The 22478-nt window shown below is 41.8% G+C and overlaps 2 protein-coding genes across 2 annotated transcripts in view; one reads left to right on the top strand and one right to left on the bottom strand.

The window, feature by feature from the left end:
- The window catches only part of DYDC1 (DPY30 domain containing 1), a 34732-nt gene extending 19398 nt beyond the window's left edge, over nt 1-15334 (bottom strand). The window contains exon 1 of the mRNA XM_008049529.1: nt 15216-15334. The gene's annotated coding sequence lies outside the window, so the exon portion shown is untranslated. The remainder of the gene's footprint in view (nt 1-15215) is intronic.
- On the top strand, nt 3719-10833 carry DYDC2 (DPY30 domain containing 2). The gene is given in 5 exon segments (XM_021708295.1): nt 3719-3802; nt 4459-4614; nt 4968-5042; nt 5044-5091; nt 10262-10833. Coding segments are annotated over 4 exon segments (534 nt in total). The 5' UTR covers nt 3719-3802; nt 4459-4467; the 3' UTR covers nt 10526-10833.
- Nucleotides 15335-22478: the final 7144 nt, after the last annotated feature.

The following is a 22478-nucleotide window of genomic DNA, read 5'->3' as shown; positions in this document are numbered from 1 at the left end:
GGGCACGCTCTGGGAGAGATGAAGGGGCAGCGGGGCCTTCGGGAGGAGCCATGAAGGGCTGCCTGTTCGAGAAGGCCAGGGGACCCCCAGAGTTGCTCCAGGCTCCATGACCCGGCAGTTTCAGGACTCCGCACGTTTGCACTGGCTGGTGACCTCCGCTTGGTTCTTTTCTGAACCGACTCAGGCGCTCCCACCTCCAGGAAGCCGTTCCAAGCGATTGCAGTCTTCCCTGACCTAGTTGTTTATGCATAATTCTCTGCTAGCCGTTGCCTTGTTTTGTTTCAACTTATGGGTGGGGCAGTGCCGGGCAGGAGAGGCCCTCATAAATAATAGTAGAGGTAATTAGTGCCAGAGTGATTCCTAACGAATCAAAAGGAGCACGAGCCCTTTCCCGGGCCTACAAGCATCAGAGTTCTTACTGATTAAATCAAGAAATGCTTACTGAGCCCTAGTGTGCCAAGCACGGAGAACATAGTGTGAACAAAGACAACCTCTATCCTTATTGCCCTACCTACGGGGTGCAAGGCCAAGTACAAGGAAACTACTGTAAGCAGACCCTCAAGGGAGCTCTGGGAATCTCGGAAGAGTAGCTCCCTGCCCCTGGTGAGTGTGCACTGAGTTGGTGAAAGTGGGCTGTAAACTGAATCCCTTTGACTCCTCCCCCTCCAGGCCCCATTGTGACCCTATACTCACTCTACTGTCTTTGCACCAAATCCTGGTTAACTGTTGTCAACATATTTCATTGAGATCATTGTTGAAAATGGGCACTTTAGAATAGGTGCTGGCCGGGCACTGTGGTTCACACCTATAATCCCAGCGAGGCAGGAGTATTGCTTGAGGCCAGGAGTTTGAGATCAGCCTGGGCAACATAGTGAGAGGCTGTCTTTTAAAAAAAAAACAAAAAAAAACAGAGAGTAGTGCCTTCTCCCAATACAGTTTACCGCATCTAAGCTGAGTGGCAGCCACTCAACCAGTCCATGACCAGAGAATGGAAAGGCTTTCTGGAGTGCAGAATTGGTGATTCTGTCCTCTAGGAAGGACAGTTCTACAGCGATAAAGGCAAGGGAGATCGGTAACTGTGAATTAGGGATTTTGTTAAAATGTAGATTATGACTCTCAGGTCTGGTGTGGGACCTGAGAGTCTGCATTTTGACAAGTCCCCAGGTGATGGAATGCTGCTGGTCATCTGTCATGGGACCAGCTTTGAGCAAAAAGGGTGTGTAGAAGATTGTGTTTCCAAGTACATTGGTACAGGTGAGCCAAAAATTGGCAGAAGGAGATACCATCCCTCTCCATTGCCCCCCTCTATCACTACCCCAAACTGAGTGGCTTTAAACATACATTTATTCCCTTGCAGTCCCTGAGGTCAGCAGTCCAAAATGAGTTTTACACATAGGACAAAAATCAAAGTGTCAGCAGGGCCGATTCCTTTCAGGCTCTGTGGAGAATCCATTTTCCTGCCTTTTCCAGTTTCTAGAGGCCATCCTTGACTCATGGCCCTGAATCACATCACCTTTTCTCCCTATGCTCTGTCATCACATCACCTTCCCTGTCTAGCCTTACTGTATTCCTCTTATAAAGATATTTGTGATTACATTTTACCTACTTGGATAACCCAGGATAATCTCCCCATCTCAAGATCCTTAATTAATCAAGTTTACAAAGTTCTTTTCGTTATACAAGGCAACACATTAAAAAGTTCCAGGTATTAGGACACGGACACCTTTGGGCGCCATTATTCAGCCCTAAAACAAAGACTTTCTCTTGCTTACTCATATTTCAGTTATCCAAAATCAAGAAATTTAACCCACATAATCTATAAGTCACATTTAACTTATTCAATTTTCCCAATTATGTCCTTCATACAATTTTTTTTTTGTCCAGGTCCAATCTAGGATCTTGTGCTGCATATAATTATCACAGCTTTTTAGACTCCTTTGATCTATAATGGTTCCTCATCTTTTTTTTTTTTTTCATGACCTTGACATTTTTAAGAGCACAGGCCAGTGGTGAACTGTCTCTCAATTTGACTTTGTTTCATGTTTCCTCAACTAGATTCAAATTTTGCATTTTTAGAGGTATCTACAAAAATGTATTATATCCCATAAGAAGGGCATCACATCAGGAGGCATTTGATGTCACTTTGTCCCCTCATGGTGATGTTTACTTTGACCACTTGGTTAAGGTTGTGTTGGCCATGTTTCAACACTGTAAAATTTCCCTGTTTCACTTTGGAATTAGTACATAATTTGTGAGAAGAAAATTGGAGACTGAGTAAATATCCTATTCTTTGTCAAATATTCACCCAGTTTTAGCACACGTTGATTATTCTATCTTGATTCGGTGTACTATGATGGCTAGGAAATGGCAATATTTAAAAACTATTATCTTTCCACATTTATTAACTAGCATTCTACTTTAAGAACTTTGCCTTTCTCCCCCATTCATCTGCTTATATATTCTCATATGGACTTATGGATTCTTATTTTATTGTATGAGTTTTACACATAGGGCAAAAATCAAAGTGTCAGCAGGGCTGACACCTTTTCTCTTCATTACAGTCATTTATTTTAATGATCAAATTGCCCCAGATATGGCTAGGAGGAGCCCCCTAAAGCTGGCTCCTGTGCCCCCAACCATTGTATTTTTTGGAATTTTCTTTTTGGCTTGACAAAATGTCCCAGGCTCAATAGATTTATGCTCCAGCCTTGGAATCAGCCATTTCTCCAAGGAGCCTTGATTCCTTTTAAGTGATTTAAAAACAATGTGTGCTCAGCGTGCTCATCGCTACTGAGATGTTTTGGTTTCTAGGTCCTTACAGTGAAGAGAGCTAGCAAATATATATTTTTTTATATCCCTATCTGTCTGTCTACCTCTTTTTCCTTCCTTCAACTGAAAAATAGGGGGACCATGGGGGAACAAATTGAGAAATGCCTCCAAAAAACGTGAAGGCTGGATCTGAGCCTTTATTATCTGTGGAGGAATATGAGACCTGATTAGGCAAGCATCAATTTGGGTAAATTGGGTAAATTGAGGAAGGAAATCTCAGGATGAGATTTTACAAATGATACAAAGAAACTTACTGATGACAGCAAAAAACTGTAAAGGCTGGTTAGCCACTTGTAAAACAAAAAGTAAAGTTTGCAGTAAAAAAAGTAGTTCACTGTTTGTTGCTAGTTAAACTAATGCTGTTAACTAACCTTATCTTAAACAAAATTCCACCATCAATCAACCGCTTCACAAACCTCTGGAAATTTCCTTTTGCAGACCACCCCCAAAGTCAGTTCTCCCTGGCCCACACTGGACCACACTTATAAAAACACCCCATAGCTCTTGCCTCTTTGAAGACAGCAGACACTCTTTGCCACCTCTGTCCGTTATGCCCTTCACAACGTATCTTCCCTTTAATAAATGTACCTTTCTTAATTCATAACTGTCTTGGTGAATACTTTCACCCCCATGACTCCGGCCATACCAAGTCTGCTATCACTTATGGCATTATTCACTGGGCTCTTTTGAATTAAAATGTATAAACTTCAGGAATATGGAGTTGGTCTGAAGCAGGCTGGGTGCTAGACCATTTCATGGCACAGTCTTCCACCGTAATAGCCAATACTAAACATTTACTGTGTACCAGGCTAAGTGCCTGCCATATGCTTATTATCTCTTCTAATATAATTATTATGAAGCACATACTTTTATTCTTTTCTGTTCTACAGATGAGGAAACAGAGGCGCATAGAGACTGAATGACTTGCTGAAGATCACACAGCTAATAAGTGCAAAACCAGAATCGGAACTTGGTCTGTCTAATCCTAGACTCTGCATTCCTACAACTAAAAATCTACTGTTGGTCCTAACTCAAGCTACATTTCCTCCAGCTCTTGAATCTGATCAATAGCAATCCTGGGAAACTAAAAGTGGTTTCTTAGCAATAGAAAGCAGAATATTATGTCAAGTGTTGGCAGCGCCCCTGGCCAACAGTAGCTGCAGTACCTGCATTTTCCCTTCCTCTCTCTCCTCCCCAGGGCTTTTCTGTGGCCCCTTGTGAAGTAATTGAGCCTATCTTGTCTAGGTCATATATGCCTGTAGCTTCCAACCTCACAATAGCACAGCTTGCTGGTGTTTACAGCCCTTCTCCAGGACATTTATGTCTTTCCCTCTCAAGGGTAAAAACCTGTAAGTTGAGGCCTTAACCACCCTTACCCACCAATGCACCAAACTCCTCTCAGGTCCTGATCACCCGCAGGACCTAGTAAAGCTGGAGAGCTCTAGGAAAAAGTCCATTTGAACCTAAGAGCTAATGACAAGTATGTATTTGTTGGTTCTTTTGGGAAGGATGTGATCTAGTAATGTCTCATATTTATCCTAAAAGAAATCTGAGTTTGTTAGAATGTGTCTATTTTAAAAATCAGATTAAGTTTGCAAAATACCATGACTCTGTTCTGATGTTCCCCAGGCCCCCAGGATGGAAACTGACTATCTGAAGAAGTGCTTTGGAGACTGCCTGACCCAGGCACTGGCAGAGGTGGCGAAAGTTCGGCCCAGTGACCCTATAGAATACTTGGCTCACTGGCTTTATCATTATAGAAAAACAGCTAAAGCTAAAGAAGAGGTGTGTATATATACTGGGTCTGCTTAGGGAGGGCTTAGTTTTCTTAGAATAATTTGAAATCCAAGGCAGGATTCTGGAGCTGGCTTGGAATTTCCTGGTTTATTCCACTTTTGAGCATTACCTAGGCCCTGATGTCCCTGAAGTGTGGGGAGCCTGGGAGCAAAAGAGAGGATCCAACTCAGAGAAGTTGTGGAGTTGGTGGCTTTGGGGCTAATAGCAGGCTAAAGTCACTTATAGGTGGAAACTCTGCAGGCCTGAAGAGCACAGCACCCAGGTCTCTCCCCAGTGAGGGAGGGCCTGTTTATAAGGCTTCCCTGGTGCTGACCTGATTCAACTCTGTCACATCACCTCAGAATAGGCAAGAGAAGAACCAGCTGAAGGAGGAATATGACAGTTGCCTCAAGGAAATAGAAATGACAGAAATGCTGAAAACAAGAAGAGTGTCAGATTCAACAGAAGTGTGAAAAGTGTCACGAAGTAGGGAGGAGGAACTGAGTATTGGGCACACACACATCTCAAAGATGGAGTCCAGGAAATCCACAAGTGAGCCTGACCACAATGCAAGGCACACCAAGGCTCCCCTTGGCCTACTTTTTATTCCATATTCACATATAAACCAATCTTATTGACAATCCTTGTCAATAAAATCTCTGTCAATGAACAAAGGAAATGTTTTTTAAAAAAACTAATTTTAGATTTCAGGACATACCTTTGTTGTTCCTGGTTTAAAAATCAAAAACTTAAAAAAAATTATTCACCTGGAACAAATATTTTTTCATAGAAGGTCTTTTGAGCTCTTAATTATTTAGTATTTTTCAGAAAACAAATATTGTTATCAGTTACATAATTTAGATATAATATTTTACTTAGTATTTTATTTATTTTTATGTCAAGCCTCAAATGTCTACTCTATGATGCTGTAATATTGGACATAAATTATTAACCTGGAATAGTTAAGACAACTCTGCATCCATCAGTCTGACAAGCAAATCTTACCTCCCACAATTTTTTCTACAATCTCCTGAAAAACGTCATGTACTATTATATACTTTCTTTTCTTTTTTCTTTTTTTTTTGAGTTGGAGTCTCACTCTGTTGCCCAGACTGGAGTGCAGTGGCAGGCTACCAGCCACCGCAGCCTCGACCAGCTGGGATCCGGCAATCCTTCGCCTCAGCCTTCCAAGTAGCCGGAAGTACAGGCGTGCGCTACCACGCCCGGCTAATTTTTGATTTATTGTAGAGATGAGGTCTTGCCAAGTTACCCGGATGGATCTTGAACCCACGGGCTCAGGCAATCCACTCGCCTTGGCCTCCCAAAGTGCTGGGATTACAGGCTGAGCCACCGAGCCTGACCAACCATTGTATATTTTCTACAAAGTACATAATACCTGGATAGAGAGTTGACTTAGTTGCAGTGCTGGGCTTAATATCTGACATCTTTTTAACTAGGGAAAAAAGGGCCCCCGAGAAACTTAGAATAGACTTATTCACATTTTGCCTCAGCATAACCATTTTTGCTTAGACTGACATGCTTTGAATCTAGCACAGTTTACACATAGATAAATTTCCATTGGGCAACTTTTAGGAAGCGGTCAGATATTTTACTGCCGGCCATGCTGACAGCCTACCCCACCCACTCAGCAAATCTCCATCAGATGCAAGACAAGGACAGCTCAACATTTCAATTCATAATTTAGCATAATAATCTCTAAGAAACTTTCAGTTTCTTTGTCGAAAGTGGAAATCAAAGATCACCCCTTAGCTGGTCAAAGCCATAGAAATGATAATAAGGAGCTTGTGGATTGGAAATGTCTGAAGGGTCTCTTGCAGGAGAAACCCTTCCCCTTGTCTCCTCCCATCTAGCCTACCACCATGGCAGCAATTATGTGACTAACCTGCCCATCTGCCTGCTGTCCATCACCTGATGTCAGTACCTGTGCTTATCTGCCCCTTCTTGCTGGTGTGGAGCAGACTACCACCCAATTACCTTAATGACCTTTCCCCATCAAAGGGAAGGATTAAAAGGATTCAACCATGAGCAACCAGCGGCCATTGCCTTGCTAAGCTATGGTGTGGCCACGTTTTCTTAAGCTTTGGCCCCCTCCCCTACCTTGGGGAGGTGAATCTCCTCTCTCTCTCTCTCTCTCTCTAATTTACTTTCTAAATAAGCCATATTTTCTAATCTAACTTCTGGGAATTCTTTGCATCTTTCTTGCAGCACCGGTTTGCACACCAGACACCCATACTCCCTCACCTAACACTGTAGAGACCCCGCTGAGAGTGTGACCTAACATTTTTGGAGGCCCCAGCGAGATTGTGGCCTATCAACTATCTCTGCACTCTGTACAGTAGAATCTTTGATGCAGTCCTATACAATTCACTAACTTTTGCTAGTTTCCAAAGCCAACTTTGAAGAATGAAGATTTTAAGCTTATTTACTGTTAGGTCACACTCCTAGCGGGTCCTCCAGAATGTTGAGTCAGGCCCGCTGGGGGTGTGGTGTCTAGTATGTGATCCTTTGCCATGAGAAAGGTGCAAAGAATTGCACAGAAATTAGATTAAGAAATATAGTTTATTTGAAAAGTAAACTTGAAAGAGAGAGAGAAAAAGGAGATTCACTTCCCCAAGGTAAGGGAAGGGGCCAAAGCCAGGAAGCATGGCCTGGCCATAGCTCAAAGAGCACATGGCCACACCATAGCTTAGCAAGGCACTGGCTGCTCGTTGCTCATGGCTGAATCCTTTTAATCCTTCCCTTTGATGGTGGAAGTTCATTAAGGTAATTGGGTGGTGGTCTGCTCCATATCAGCAAGTAGGGGCAGATAAGCACAGGTACTGACATCAGGTGATGGACAGCAGGCAGATGGGCAGGTTAGTCACATGATTGCCACCATGGTGGTAGGCTAGATGGGAGGAGACAAGGGGAGGGGTTTTTCCTGCAAGAGACCCTTCAGACATTTCCAATTCACAAGCTCCTTACTGTCATTTCTATGGCTTTGACCAGCTAAGGGGTGATCTTTGACCTTCCACCTTAGACAAAGAAACTGAAAGTTTCTTAGAGATTATTATGCTAAATTATGAATTGAAAGGTTGGACTGTCCTTGTCTTGCATCTGATGGAGATTTGCTGAGGGGGTGGGGTAAGCTGCCAGCTTGGCCAGCAATAAGATATTTAACCGCTTCCTAGAAGCTGCCTATTGGAAATTTATCTATGTGTAACCTGTGCTAGATTCAAAGCGTGTCAGTCTAAGCAAAAATGGTTTTGCTGAGGCAAAATGTGAACTAAGTTTATTCTAAGTTTCTCATGGTCCCTCCTTTCATTTACATTTATACTGATATGCTCAACATCCTCATAAATAATTAATATATTTACTTTTTAAAGGCTGAATTTTTGTAAATAAATCAAGAAAAACATGGTTTCATACTATTGTTTGACAATAGTCTAAGAAACCCTTCCTTAGGAAGGAATCGTGCTTTGCACAAATGTTTGGGAATGCATAAGGTGAGGCTCTTTAAGCAGAAGTTGTCATCACCTTGCTTTCCACTCTAATACTTTCCTAGCACCATGCTTCACTGTTAATAGAAATGGAAATACATAAGGTAAAAAAAGGCTCCAGAAACTCCACCCTAGTTTTATGGTACCTTTATTAAGACAACTTTGCTCAATATTTTGAACTGACTTTTTGTGTTGCACTCAGGAGGTTCTGCAATCTGTAGCAATATTTCTTAGCAAGATTTAGATAAGTAAAAGGCATGTCATTTTTTTTCCACGTGTGTGACAAAAGCCATGTAAGGGGAGATGAGAAATGATAGCCAGCATGATACCTAGGCTATGTGCAAGTTCTGTTTAAGAAAGATTTCATATGCAAGTTGTAGTTATGGAAATTGATTCCCTTTGTTCAAAGGAAATAAGCAAAGATAACCCAATTGTGATCTAAAACAAAGCTAAACTTATTACTTACCTTGCAAAGGAAAGCCACATCATTCAAGTATGAGTTACTGTCCAGGTAAAAGTTGGCAGGGCTAGATAAGGTACCAAGAGGTAGGGATATATCAAATGACAAGATTCCAAGTTCTGGTTTCTGATTGACTCAAGGTGAACTACAAACTATTTCTTGCTATTTGTCACCCTCAAATGTTGTGTCACTAGTGCTGGGAAACCTGGTTTCAAACTGGCCCAAGATGGGTTGCATAAAATTTCAGCAGGCCTGCTGGTTTACCTGATGGGCTTATTGCATATACTCAAAGCTGTGCGAGACTTTTCATTACTCTTTTAAAATCATCTTTGCTTTCTTACATCTTTGAATACCTGAGATTGAATACTACTAGCTTAGAAAATGTACAAGGAATAGAAATAGAGTGCTATGCACTCCTGTAGTTTCAGCTACTTGGAAGCCTGAGGCTGAAGGATCACCAGTTCCCAGCAGGTCAACGCTGGGGTGGCTGTGAGCATGCCGCTGCACTCCAGTCTGGGCAATGGAGTGAGACTCCAACTCAAAAAAATAAAATAAAATAAAATAAGAAATAGAGTGCTATAGGAATCAAGAAGAGGTCATAGAGGAGGTAGTATTTGAGTCAGGCCTAGAAGAAAGTTGGCAAATGTTGCCCTTGTATTGTTTTTCTCTTCATGAAGCAGAGGCAGCTCTGAAGAAGTAAACCAGAATTCTGTTTCTAAATCAGAAAGAAATTCCTACTGTTTATAAAAATCTGAACCTCACAAATGTTTTAGAAATATATGTTTATAGAATCAATAGATATTTGCTATATAGTTTCAGTACTTAGAAGAGTCGTAGAGATCATGTGTACAAGGGTTTCACAAACCTCTCTGCAGTGTCCCATAGACTTCATCGTAGAGTGGACTTCCAGGACTTCTAGGTTAACATTGGGGTGGAAGTGGTCAGCAGAGCCTAAGCACCAAGCATTTCTACCTCAGCCAGGGACAATTACATGGATGTTAGACTGCTTGATATTGCCCATTAGGTTACTGAGAGTCGGATCATTTTTTCAATCTTTTCTCCTTTGTGTTTCAGTTTGGATAATTTCTACCGATCTGCCTTCAGGTTTGCTGACTCTTTCTTCTGCAATGGCCAATGTCCTATTCAGGAATTCCATGAATTTTTTTCATTTCAGATATTGTATTTTTACTTCTGGAATTTCCATCTAGCTCTTTTTTTTTTTTTTTATAATTTCCACTTTCTTTACTGATACACCCTGGCTTTCACTTATTATGTCTATTTTCTCCCTTAAATTTTTGAGAATGTTTATAATGGTTCTTAGTCCTTGTATGATAATGTCATCATCTGCATAATTTTGGGGTCTCTTTCTATTGAATACTTTTCCTCTAGATTACAGCTCACACTTTCCACTTCTTCACATGTCTAGTAATAATTATTTGTATGCTGAACATCATATATGATACTTTGTAGAAACTCTGGATTGTGTTGCTTTCCTTTAAAAGATATTGAGTTTGTTCTAACAGGCAGTTAAACTGTTGGTGAATCACCTTGTTCCTTTTAGGTTTGGTTTTATGCTTTGTTAGGATCTGTTTCAGTTTTGTCTATAGTCTTGGGCATAAAAATAGCAATATTGTGTTCTTGCCATACCTGTGTGTTTTACCCTCTACTAATAATAATTTCTTTGTTTTCTATTTAGGAACTGATTTCCAAAACTGTTTCCACAAATAAGATCATATTTATGCAGGAGGACATGAAACCCCTTGAGAAGGAGAACTTGAAGCAGGAATCCCTGCCAGGTACTTCCAATATGATTCCAGGAATCCTTCAGCAGGTTCCTCCTTCAGAATCCACTGGCCAGACTAACTGGAAGTTCAGAACTCCTCAAGAAAACAATTACAAGGAGACTTTTCAGCATGAAGTTGCTCATGAAATGCCTCCTGGTTCCAAATCCCCTTTCTAAGTTATCAGAAGGTAAATGATTCTAATAGCCTTTCCTCAAAACTGGAAAATAACCCTCTGAAAGATCTCTGGTTTAAAGTCCTGTTCTGATAGCGATGAAAATCTCTTAATCATGTGAAGATTTGAACTAGTTATAGGATAAAATAAAGTCAGAATAAGGATTTAAAATAGGTAATGTAACAGATGAGACTTTTTCCTCTTCTGTCATTTTTTTGGAGACTGCACAGTAAAAACATCCATATTGCATGTTCATGTCCTAACTTTAGTTGTACTTTTCAATAAAGCCTCTCAGGGTATTTCTTAGACATAGCCTGGAGTTTGCCTGTGTCACTAATAACAAGTATTTTTCTTCAACAAATGTTATCAATTTTTCTTACATGTTTTTCCAGTCTTTTAAATTGTGATGAAATACATGTAAGATTTATTATCTTTACCATTCTTAAGTGTACACATCAATAATATTAAGTACACTCATATTCTTGTGCAACTGTCGCCACCATTCGGCTCTAAAACTTTTTTCATCTTGCAAAGGTGAAAGTCTAAACTCATTAAACAGCTTCCTATTCCCCTTCCCCTAGACCCTGGCAACCACTATTCTACTTTCTGTCTCTATGATTTTGACTGCTCTAAGTACTTCATATAAGTGGGATCATACAGTATTTGTCTTTTTGTGACTGACTTATTTCATTTAACATAATGTCCTCAAGGTTCCTCCATGTTGTAATATGTATCAGAATTTCCCTCCTTTTTAAAGCCAAATAATAATGCAGAAGATTAAAACAAGACCCATACCTATCACCATACACAAAAATCAACTCTAAATGGATCAAAGACCTAAACATAAAACCTCAAACTATGAGAACCTTAGAAAATGCAGGAGATATCCTTGTGGAAATTGGAACTGGCAACCAATTCCTGATCAAAACCCCAAATGGTCATGCCATAAGAAATAAGATAGACGAGTAGGACCTCATCAAACTGGCAAGCTTCTGCAAAGCCAAAGAAACCATCAAGAGAGCAGGGAGTCAACCCACAGACTGGGAAAAAAAATTTGCCAACTGTATGTCTGACAAAGGCCTAATATCTAGGATCTACAGGGAACTCAAATGTGCTGAAAAGAAAAAAAAAGCCCCATTACAAAGTGGGCAAAAGATATGAATAGACAGTTCTCAAAAGAAGACATACGAGCAGCCAACAGATACATGAAAACATGCTTAGCCTCACTAGTCATCAAGGAAATGCAAATTAAAACCACACTGAGATACCACCTATCTCCAGTCAGGATGGCCATCATCAACAACTCCAAAAATAATAGATGCTGGAGAGGATGTGGCGAAAAGGGAACATTTCTACACTGTTGGTAGGAGTGTAAACTAGTACAGCCTCTGTGGAAAACAGTGTGAAAATTCCTAAAAGATCTAAAAATCAACCTTCCATATGACCCCACAATCCCCCTACTGGGAATATACCCGGAGGAACTCAAATCACTCTATGAAAAAGATACCTGCAGTATGTTTATTGCAGCATTTTTCACAATAGCAAAAACATGGAACCAACCGTGCTGCCTATCAAAAGAGGACTGGATAAAGAAATGTGGTACACATACATGATGGAATATTACAGAGCCATAAAGAAGGACAAAATCATGAACTTTGCAGCAACTTGGATGGACTTAGAGTCTATAATACTGAGTAATTTTCACAGAAACAAAGAACTGAGTATCACATGTTCTCACTCATAAGTGGACTTTGAACAATTATCATAATACTCCAAGAAAAGGATGGGCAGAAGCAGGAAACTGCCAAGGGTGGGGGGAGGTGGGATTGGCAGTGTGGTTTTAATTTGCATTTCCTTGATGACTAGTGAGGTTAAGCATTTTTTCATGTATCTGCCTGGGAATAGGGGGGCATACCTCATCAACAAGGATACCTGCATAATGAACATTTCTATACCTAACCCTGAATTGTACCTCACATCTTTAAAATAAAAAGGTAAAAGTTAAAAAATAATAAATAAGTAAAGCCAAATAATAATCTGTTGTATGTCTATGCCACATTTTGCTCATCCATTCATCTGTCAGTGGACATGTGCACATTTTAGCTATTAAAAATAACCTAAATAAATAAAATAAACTCAGAATAAGGATTTAAAATAAGTAATGTAACAGATGAGACTTTTTCCTCTTGTATCATTTTTTTGGAGACTGCACAGTAAAAACATTCATATTGTATGTTCATGTCTGTGTACAAATGAACATGAGTGTACAAATATTTCTTCAACACCCTATTTTCAGTGCTTTTGAGTATATACTCAGAAATGGAACTACTAGGTGATATGGTAATTCTTTTGTTATGAGGAGCTGCCATTCTGATTTCCACAGCAGCTGCACCAACAATGCACAGGGTTCCAATTTCTCCACATCCTCACCAACCTTGTTATTTTCTGCTTTTTTGATAGTAGCTATCCTAATGGATGTGAGACGGTATCTCATTGTAGTTTTGATTACATTGTATTGATTTACATTTCCCTAAGATTACTGATGTTGGTGTTTACTCAGGAAGCAGCCTGAGACTCTCACCAAATGCCCGATCTTCCAGACAGCAGCCTTGAGCCAAATAAAACTTTTTTCTTCATAAATTACTCAGTGCTAGGTATTCTTTTATAGCAATACAAATGGACTAAGACACTGCCTTTCCTAATGTGGGCCCTGTGGGACTACACAAGTCACAGACTAGTGAAGCCAACCCAGATTCAGTCAGGACTGCTGCCCACCTGGAGTAGGAGTATCTGTGATGGGACAAGTCTTCCCTAATCATAAGGTCAGGCCTTAGAATGAGCAGCTTAAGAGCAAAGGTCACACTACTAGCCTCTCTCCAGGGTAGGCCAGATCTCCCACTGGCCTTACGTTGTAAAAAACACACACACACACACACACACACACACACACACACACACACACACACACAATATTCACTCAAGGCTAGTATATGCAGGGACCCCACGTGCCAAGCTCAAAGGAAATACTCTTAACTTGGGAACTCACTACTATTGTGCCATCCCCTCTTTGTCTCAATGGCTAGCCCATTACAAACCAGATGGTCAGAGACTGGAATGGGCTCTCCTTAGAGCCTCAGAGAGTTAAAGGAGTCCCAACCACCATTCATGGGCATAATAGACTTAACAGGCTGAGTGGACTAGCCTAGTAACCTAATATCATTTAAATCTCTATGGTATCACAATAAGAGAAGTGGAAGCGTGTTTTAGACTACAACTCATTTTAATGTTGAGGATTGCCTATCCAGAATGTCAGACAGACATTTAACCACCACACTGTGCTGCTTTGTCTGATCTAAGACATAATTAAGAAGGAGGCCAGGTGCAGTGGCTCACGCCTATAATCCTAGCACTTTGGGAGGCTGAGGCAGGAGGACAGCTTGAGTCCAGGAGTTCAAGACCACCCTGGACAACATACCCGATCCCATCTCTATATTTTTTTTAAAAATAATTTTTTTAAATTATTCAGGAAACGGAAGGGAATTTGATCACTGACAGGGTGAAGAGAGTGGGGGAGTGGAAAAATCCGAAAGGGCTGCCAGTTTTCTAGCTTCAGTCACGTGGGTGGATGGCGGTGGCTTTTCTATCAATAAAGGACACAGAAGGAAGAATAGGTATGGGCATGTGAAGTATGCAGTGCCTGTGAAAGGAAAAGGCAGGAGGCTGCCATATGGGAGGGCAGACTTGAGCCACTGCACCCCTACCAACCCCATGAAGGCAAAAGACCCTGCCCAGATTTAGCTTTACTGCAAGATGCTAGAGCAGAGTGTGGAGTTTGCTGTACATCATCTAAAGGAGACTCAGAAGGTTTGTATTTCAACTCAGCAAATGGCAGACGATGTTCATTTCCAAGTTGAACAGTTTTAAATATTTTATATCCTGTGAGAGACATTCCTGGACATTGGGAGATAATAATGCTTGCCTTGGAAGGGCATCATTTTGGCTTTCTTCTATTCTAAAAGCAAATTGAGCTTCTTAGCTATGTTTTTGTTGTTGTTGTTGTTTGAGTTGGAGTCTCACTGTCACCCAGGCTGGAATGCAGTGTCACACTCACGGCCACCGCAGCCTTGACCTGCTGAGCTCAGGCCTTCCATCTCAGTCTTCCAAGTAGCTGGAACTGCAGGCATGTGCCACCATGCCCAACTTTTAGTTATGTTTTTAAGTCCATAATAAAATAACCGTATGCTACCTGATGGCAACACGAGGCCAACTTGGGGTCAAGAATGAGATTACAAATATTTCTTAAAATCATTTTCAAGCCTTGCCTCCTCCAAGATAGCAGTCTCCCTGTGGCACTTGCATTCACTGTTTAAGGCTTAGTGTCCTCTCCAGCCCATAAAGAGCCAGCCACTTCAGCCCATCCAGGACTTAGGCCCAAGAACTCATATCTCTTCTTACTTTCTAATGCTTCAGCTGAAATTGTGTAACATCATAGACACTGTTTCCTTTAAAATTGTTAGAGAGGGCCGGGTGCAGTAGCTCAAGCCTGTAATCCCAGCACTTTGGGAGGATGAGGCAAAAGAATTGCCTGAGCCCAGGGATTTGAGACCTTTAAGAGCAGCCTGGGTAACTTGGTGAGATCTCATCTCTACAATAAATACATAAATAAAATATTAGCTGGGCATGGTAGCGCGTACCTGTAGTTCCAGCTACTTGGAAGACTGAGGCGGAAGGATCGCCGGGGCCCAGCAGGTTGAGGCTGCGGTGGCCGTGAGTGTGCCACTGCACTCCAGTCTGGGCAACAGAGTGAGACTCCAACTCAAAAAAGAAAGAAAGAAAGAAAGAAATTGTTAGAGAGATGTTAGGGGAACACGGAAACCCAATAATATGGGAATATTGATGAAAATGTGGACTATTTTAAAGTACAATTACAAATCATTTTAATACTGTGTTCTCATCTTCCATTTTTCTGAATGATCTTAGCACAGGCTTTATTGTTGGGCACATGGTATTGATTAGCTTAGCCATATCAAGTTAATTCCTGTATTAATTCCAAACACCAGACACTCAGTGGAGATCTAAGGTAGACAGCATAGAGAACGGGCAGGGAAATGAAGACCAATAAGGTAAAATCATGTTAATTCTTTATTTTAATGTTTAGTGAAAATGAGAGAAAATGCCTAAATCATTTGCCTTAGTGATTCACAAAAGAAGTGGATAGAGTCAACTGAAGGCTCCTTCAGATACCCCTCTCATCCACCATGATAACTCAGTGCTACTGATACTTTTATCCAATTCCTTCTGGTATGCCAGGACAGAGAAAAGATTAAGGATCTTCTGTTCTATGTTTTAATATTGAAGACTGAATGTATTTGTTTTCTATTGCTGCATAACAAATTACCACAGCTAGTGGCTTAAAATGATACCCATTTAGTATCTCATAGTTCTGCAGGTCAGAGGTGCAGGCATTACTTAGTTTGATTTTCCGCTTACAGTCTCAGACTGAAATCAGGATGTCGGTCATGGCTATGATCTCATCTGAAGCTCAAGGTTTCCTTTCCAACTCATTGGTTCTTGGCAGGATCCTGTTTCTTGTGGTTGTAGCACTGAGGACCCTGCTTTTTTGCTGGCTGTCAGTGGGGAACCAGTCTTAGCTTCAATAAAATACAAAATTAAGATGATTTTACCTTGGGTCTTCATTTCCCTGCCCGTCCTCTATGCTATCTACTTCAGATCCCCATTGAGTTGGCTGGTGTTTGGAATTAATACAGGAATTAACTTGATATGGTTGAGCTTATCAATACTATGTGCCAGACAATAAGGCCTGTGCTAAGAGCATTCAGAAAAATGAAAGATGAGAATACAGTATTAAAATGATTTGTAATTGTACTTTAATTGTGCCACATTTTCATAGGCCACCCTACAATGTGACCCTCTCCAAAACATGTTTGCTCCTTCAAGGCCAGCAGAAAAATCTCTGCTGATGTGAGCTTCTCTAACTCCTTTTAAGGACTCACCTGATTAGGTCGGGTCTGCCCAGAACAACATCCCTTTTGATAAACTCCAAGTCAGTTGATGAGTAGCTCAATAATGGCCATGACAGAACCTCCTGTTCACTGAGCTTATTAACACCATGCGCCACGGCACACACTCAAGGGAGGAGATTATACACAGTCAAGGGCCATCTTAGAATTCTGCCCACCACCCTGAACATACAACTCTTCAAAAAGTAGAGGGCTACATCAGAGAAATAATGCAAGGTAGTACATGAGGCATTCAAAGGCACTAAGCATTCAGAGACAACGAGAATTACACAGTGGAAAAGGCCCTTACTGAGCCAGATTGAGAGAAGACCCAAGCAAGTTAAAGCATGGGGTGGGGGAGATGAGTGAGGAACCAGCAGAGAGTTCTTAGGGAGAAACTGCCCATGGAAAGGTGCAAATTGCTATATGGACTGGGAGAAATATGAGAGCTCATCAAATGCTGGACTGCTTGGCCAGGCAGTGGGATATGGAAATAGGGAGAGCCAGGTTAGAGGATAGAAAAGAAAAATTCCTGTTGAGAAATGTGGGAAAATGCCTTCACTGGGAAACATCCCACCTTGTGGGCTTTTAGAATAAATGCTAATTTCTCAAATTCATGTCTCTTTAGCGAAATGCTCAAATTGAGATATCATCTCAAGCTTCTCAGATTAGAGAAATATAGAGACCATAATCCAATCTCCTCATTTTGTAACATCAAGGAAAGAAAAGATTTACAGCTGGCATTGTAGTACCCATCTCTGTACTTCTCTGCTCACTCAAAACATACATCCTTAGGACATATATCCTTAGTACACCTTTCGAAGCCATTCATCATGTGGGGGTCCTGCCAGCCTTTACAGTGACTTTCTCCATCTCGTGCCCTGAGACACTTGAAAAGCCAGCCACATAGAATAATCTGCAAATGCCCAAGTTCATTGTGCCTTTGTCCATGCCATTTCCTCTGCTAACATTTATGTCCTCCTTTGCATGTGCTGATGTGCCATTTAAATGGGCATCCTAGGCCAGGCTCGGTAGCTCAGCCTGTAATCCCAGCATTTTGGAAGGCCGAGGTGAGTGGATTGCCTTAGCCTGTGGGTTCAAGACCAGCCCAGGCAACTTGGTGAGACCTCATCTCTACAATAAATAAAGGGACATCCGGCCAGGCTCAAGGGCTCAGCCTGTAATCCCAGCACTTTGGGAGGTCGAGGTGAGTGGATTGCCTGAGCCCGCAGGTCCGAGACCCACCCAGGCAACTTGGTGAGACCTCATCTCTACAATAAATAAAAAATTAGCCAGGTGTGGTAGCACGCACCTATAATTCTGGCTACTCAGAAGGCTGTGGCGGAAGGATTGCCGGAGCCCAGCGGGTCGAGGCTGCGGTGGCCAGGAGCATGCCACTGCCCTCCAGTCTGGGTGACGAAGTGAGACTCCAACTCAAAAAAATAAAAAAATGAAAATAAAGGGGCATCCTTCTGCCCATCAGGATCTCCTCGTGACCTTTCCTGGCTCTCTTCCCCCTGCCTTGGCAGCAGAAATAGAACCTCACATCAGAGGGAGGATGGCTGTAGGGACTGCTCTGGCACCTCAGCCACTCCAGGGGTCAGTCCCTGCTGCCACATCTGTCTTCTGCTCTAAGTCCCTCCTTCCTGCCCTTGACTCTGACCCCTTGGTATCCACATCATGAGACAAAAACTCTCTTACATGCTTCCATTCTCAGCCTCTTTGCTTCTGTTCCTTCCACTTCCTGCCTTAGAAGACAGCCACCTGGTATTTTCCCAAACCCTATGTTCCCAGCAGCTCTCCCTTCCAGAAGACCAGAATCTTCTGGCCTTCAACTGTTACTGTGAAGTCATTCCCCAGCCCCCCATTTTTAAATATTTCCATTGAGATGAATGACTTCTGACCAAACAACTCACTACTTCTGATGATTCTTAATTTTAATGAGGTTGTATTTGCTTACATATTTGGCTGACTTTTTAAATTTGGGATTCTGTATTCCTGTAAGTTATTCGTGTAAGTTATCATGCAATTGCACAAAGGCCTTTGAAAAATTGAAGTTCAAAACTAAAACTGTGTGATAAATAACACTATTGCCTATGAAAATGAAGGGTTAAAAAAACATGTTAGGCAAAGATGTAAGAATTTATGTTTCTTTCAATTGTTCCTTTCATTGCTTTTGTCCCCCAATTGTGTAGGATTCTATTGGAAGACCCTGTGCTTATACTTACTTAAGTGTGTGTGTGTGTGTGTGTGTGTGTGTGTGTGTGTGTGTTTTAGAGAAAGATTAATTTAACCTCTTGTCAAATGTCCTGTTGCTTTATCCCAAATGCTTAGATATATAAGCCCATGGTCTCGTTTAGGTCTCTCAATCTTGTTCACTAAATAAACCTGGTCTCTAGAAAAATGATTCCTTCCATGGTTCAGGAGAGTAAAAGATGAATCTGGGACACTGTGTGGTTGTTGTCAGAGATCAAGGATGCTTTCAAAAGCCCCTGAGTAAAGGGATCAGTGTGGAAAGAGAAGCTCTAGTAACCTAGTGGTGACACTGGGTCTCAATGAGAAATCGGTGTTGGAATTAGTTGGAATCATTTTAGCCTATAAAAAGCCACAAGTCCATGCTGATGCTTAAAAAGGAACAATAAGGGTACTAAAACAGTACTTTTCAAGCTTAAGTGTACAAACAAATCTCCTGGGTGGGTGGGTGGAGGACTTTTTAAATGGCTGACCAATTCTGATTCACTAGATCTGGAGTGGTGCCTGAGATTTTGCATTTCTACCAGTTTTCTGGGTGATGCCCAAGCTACTAGTCCAAAGACCCCACTTTAATAGAAAAAGGCTAGAACAGGGCTTCTCAGCCTTGGCACTATTGTCATTTTGGACATTCTTTGTTGGGTGAGCTCTCTTAGCAGCATCCACAACCTCTACTCACAAGATACCAGTAGCATATACACATGCACCCAGGTTGTAACAACCAAAAATGTCTCCAGACATTATTGAATGTTTCCTCGTTTTAGGGTGAGCAACCACCCCAGTTTTCCTGGGACTGAGGAGTTTCCCAGGACACAGAATTTCAGTGCCAAGCAGGAAACCGCTGGGCAAACCAGGATAGTTGGTCACCCTACTTGGGGAGCAAAACTGCCTTCATTTGAAAACCACTGTGTGCCGGACTTGGTGGCTCAGTCTGTAATCCCAGCACTTTGGGAGGCCAAAGTGAGTGGATTGTCTGAGCCCGACAAGATCAGCCCAGGCAACTTAGTGAGACTTCATCTCTACAATAAATTAAAAATGAGCCGGGCGTGGTAGCACACACCTATAGTTCTGGCTACTTGGAAGGCTGAGGCAGAAGGATCGCCGGAGCCCAGCAGGTCAACGCTGGGGTGGCCGTGAGAGTGCCACTGCACTCCTGCATGGGCGATGGAGTGAGACTCCAACTCAAAAGAAAAAAAGAAAACCACTGTGCTAGAGGAAAGGCAAACTTTCTAACATGGGTTAATTAGCAGCCATTTTTTTCTTCCTTCCCTCGCTCCCTCCCTCCCTTCCTTCCTTCCTGTATGTGTGTGTGTGTGTGTATGGTGATTTTCTTAAAAAAAAAAAAATTATAGAGCTAAGTGTAGTGGCTCATGCCTGTAATCCCTGCACTTTGGAAGACTGCAGGAGCGTTGCTTGAGCCCAGGAGTTCGAGACCAGCCTGGACAACATAGGAAGACCTTGTCTCTCGATAAAATCAAAAAATTAGCTGGGTGTGGTAGCACATACCTGTAGTCTCAACTACTCAGGGGGCTGAGGTGGAAGGATCGCCTGAGCCCAGGAGCTCTAGGCTGTGGTGAGTTGTAATAATGCCACTATACTCCGGCCTGGGCAACAGAGTGAGACTCTGGCTCAAAAAAAATAAGTGTGATTGGAATGGAACAAACCATTTGTTGGAAAAGATATGTAAAATGCTATAATTTGTATAAGTGATTCCTCACTTCAGGGAGTTACTATGGTAATACAAAGGCAATTGATTTTATTTTCTGCCTGATATGCAAGAACATTTTATTTTAAAAATAATTAGGCCAGGTATGGTGGCTCATAATCCCAGCATCTTGGAAGGTCAAGGCAGGAGAATTGCTTGAGGCCAGGAGTTTATGATCAGTCTGAAGAACATAGCAAGACTCTGTCTCTACAAAAAATACAAAAAAAAATTTAACCAAGCGTAGTGGCACATACTTGTAGTCTCAGCTACTCAGGATCCTGAGATGGGAGGATCACCTGAGCCCAGGATCCCAAGGTTACAGTGAGTTCTTATCTCACTACTGCACTCCAATCTGGGTGACAGAGTGATACCCAGTCTCAACAACAACAACAACAAAAGAATAAAAAAACTTTAAAATAGACCTATTTGCCACGTTTGGAGGCTCAAGCCTATAATCCCAGCACTTTGGGAGGCCAAGGCGAGAAGATTGCCTGAGCTCAGGGGTTCGAGATCAACCTGGGCAACTCGATGAGACCTCATCTCTACAATAAAATAAAAAAAATAAGCTGGGTGTGGTAGCACGTGCCTGAGGTTCCAGCTACTTGGAAGGCTGAGGCAAAAGGATCGCCTGAGCCCAGTAGGTCAAGGTTGCGGTGGTCGTGAGCGTGCTACTGCCCTCTAACCTAGGCAACAGAGTGCGACTCTGACTCAAAAAAAAAAAAAAAAAAAAAATAGACCTATTTGATTACTGGTGAAAATGATTAACTCTTAGGTCAGGGATGGGTTATAGGAATAGATTTCAATGGGCCGCAGGCATAGTCTTACTTGGGAGGGTGTTGTGTCCATGCACAAAGAGGGTATGAGAAGGTGTATTGCTTACATAATAGGCTTTTGGGAGAAAGCAGGATCGACCTCTCAAGCTGGTCAAAAGTCAGCAAGAGAATACGGAAGGTAAATTAGCTTGATGTTTGTATTATGGTTAGCAGGTGGGCCCAGGTAGGAGTCCCTGCACTCAGGAAAGAGCTTTATTACAGAGGGCAAAACCAGGTAACTTGTCTTGGTCCACTCAATCACTCAGTAAAGCTGTCAGGGCATATGCTGAGGTCATCATATATAATTTGCACCTGGTAGGGAGGAAAAATAATCAGACATAGTAGCCAGAAAAAGCTAGAGGAAAAATATTTTTTGTAAATGCACTCAGAATAAAGAAGAGATTTTTAGAGCAGCAGTTCCCAACCTTTTGGGCATCAGGGACCGGTTTCATGGAAGACAATTTTCCCGCAGGCTGGAGGGGAAGGGTGGGGATCATCAGACATTAGATTCTCTTGGGGAGAGAGAGAATCTCACACTCCTATGAGAATCTAATCCTGCTGCTGATCTGACAGAAGATGGAGTTCTGCTTGCCTGCTACTCACTTCCTGATGTGCAGCCCGGCCCCTAATATGCCACGAACAGGTACCGGTCCACAGCCTAGGGGTTGGAGACCCCTGTTTAAAGGGCCCAATAGGCAACCTCCTCAGGTCCCCGCCAACTCTAGGAACTTTTCTGTCCTCTCAATAAATCCTGCTTTCAAATAAAAAATAAAAAATAATGGACTCAATAGAATCATCAGTGGATAAGGTGGGATCTGCAGCACCCCAACGAGAAGGTAAAGATTATCTTCTACCTAGGAGAGTCTCTTGGATGTCACGATCTGTGTGAGGTAAGTTTTAACCTATGCTTACTTTTAAAAGAATTACAATATTTGTTGCCATCATTTGGTTTCAGTATTTGGTCATATCATTGGACAACAGTAATTCAATCAATTTCAGTTAGCATTCTTTATGTTGTTTCCAGGACTGAATTTTTGTTGTTGTTTTATTACTAAAAATGGTTCCAATGATCTTACCAAATTTCCATTAATATATCTAGGAACTGCTAGTCATAAGATATTTGTTAAGGAGGAGCTTGGAAGTTGCCATTCCATCCTAAAGACAGACTGA

Source organism: Carlito syrichta, unplaced genomic scaffold, assembly GCF_000164805.1.
Source record: "Carlito syrichta isolate Samal-C Ts95f unplaced genomic scaffold, Tarsius_syrichta-2.0.1 Scaffold135717, whole genome shotgun sequence".
Lineage (NCBI taxonomy): Eukaryota > Metazoa > Chordata > Mammalia > Primates > Tarsiidae > Carlito > Carlito syrichta.
Note: the sequence above shows the minus strand (reverse complement) of the source record. Positions and strands in the feature narration are given on the sequence as shown.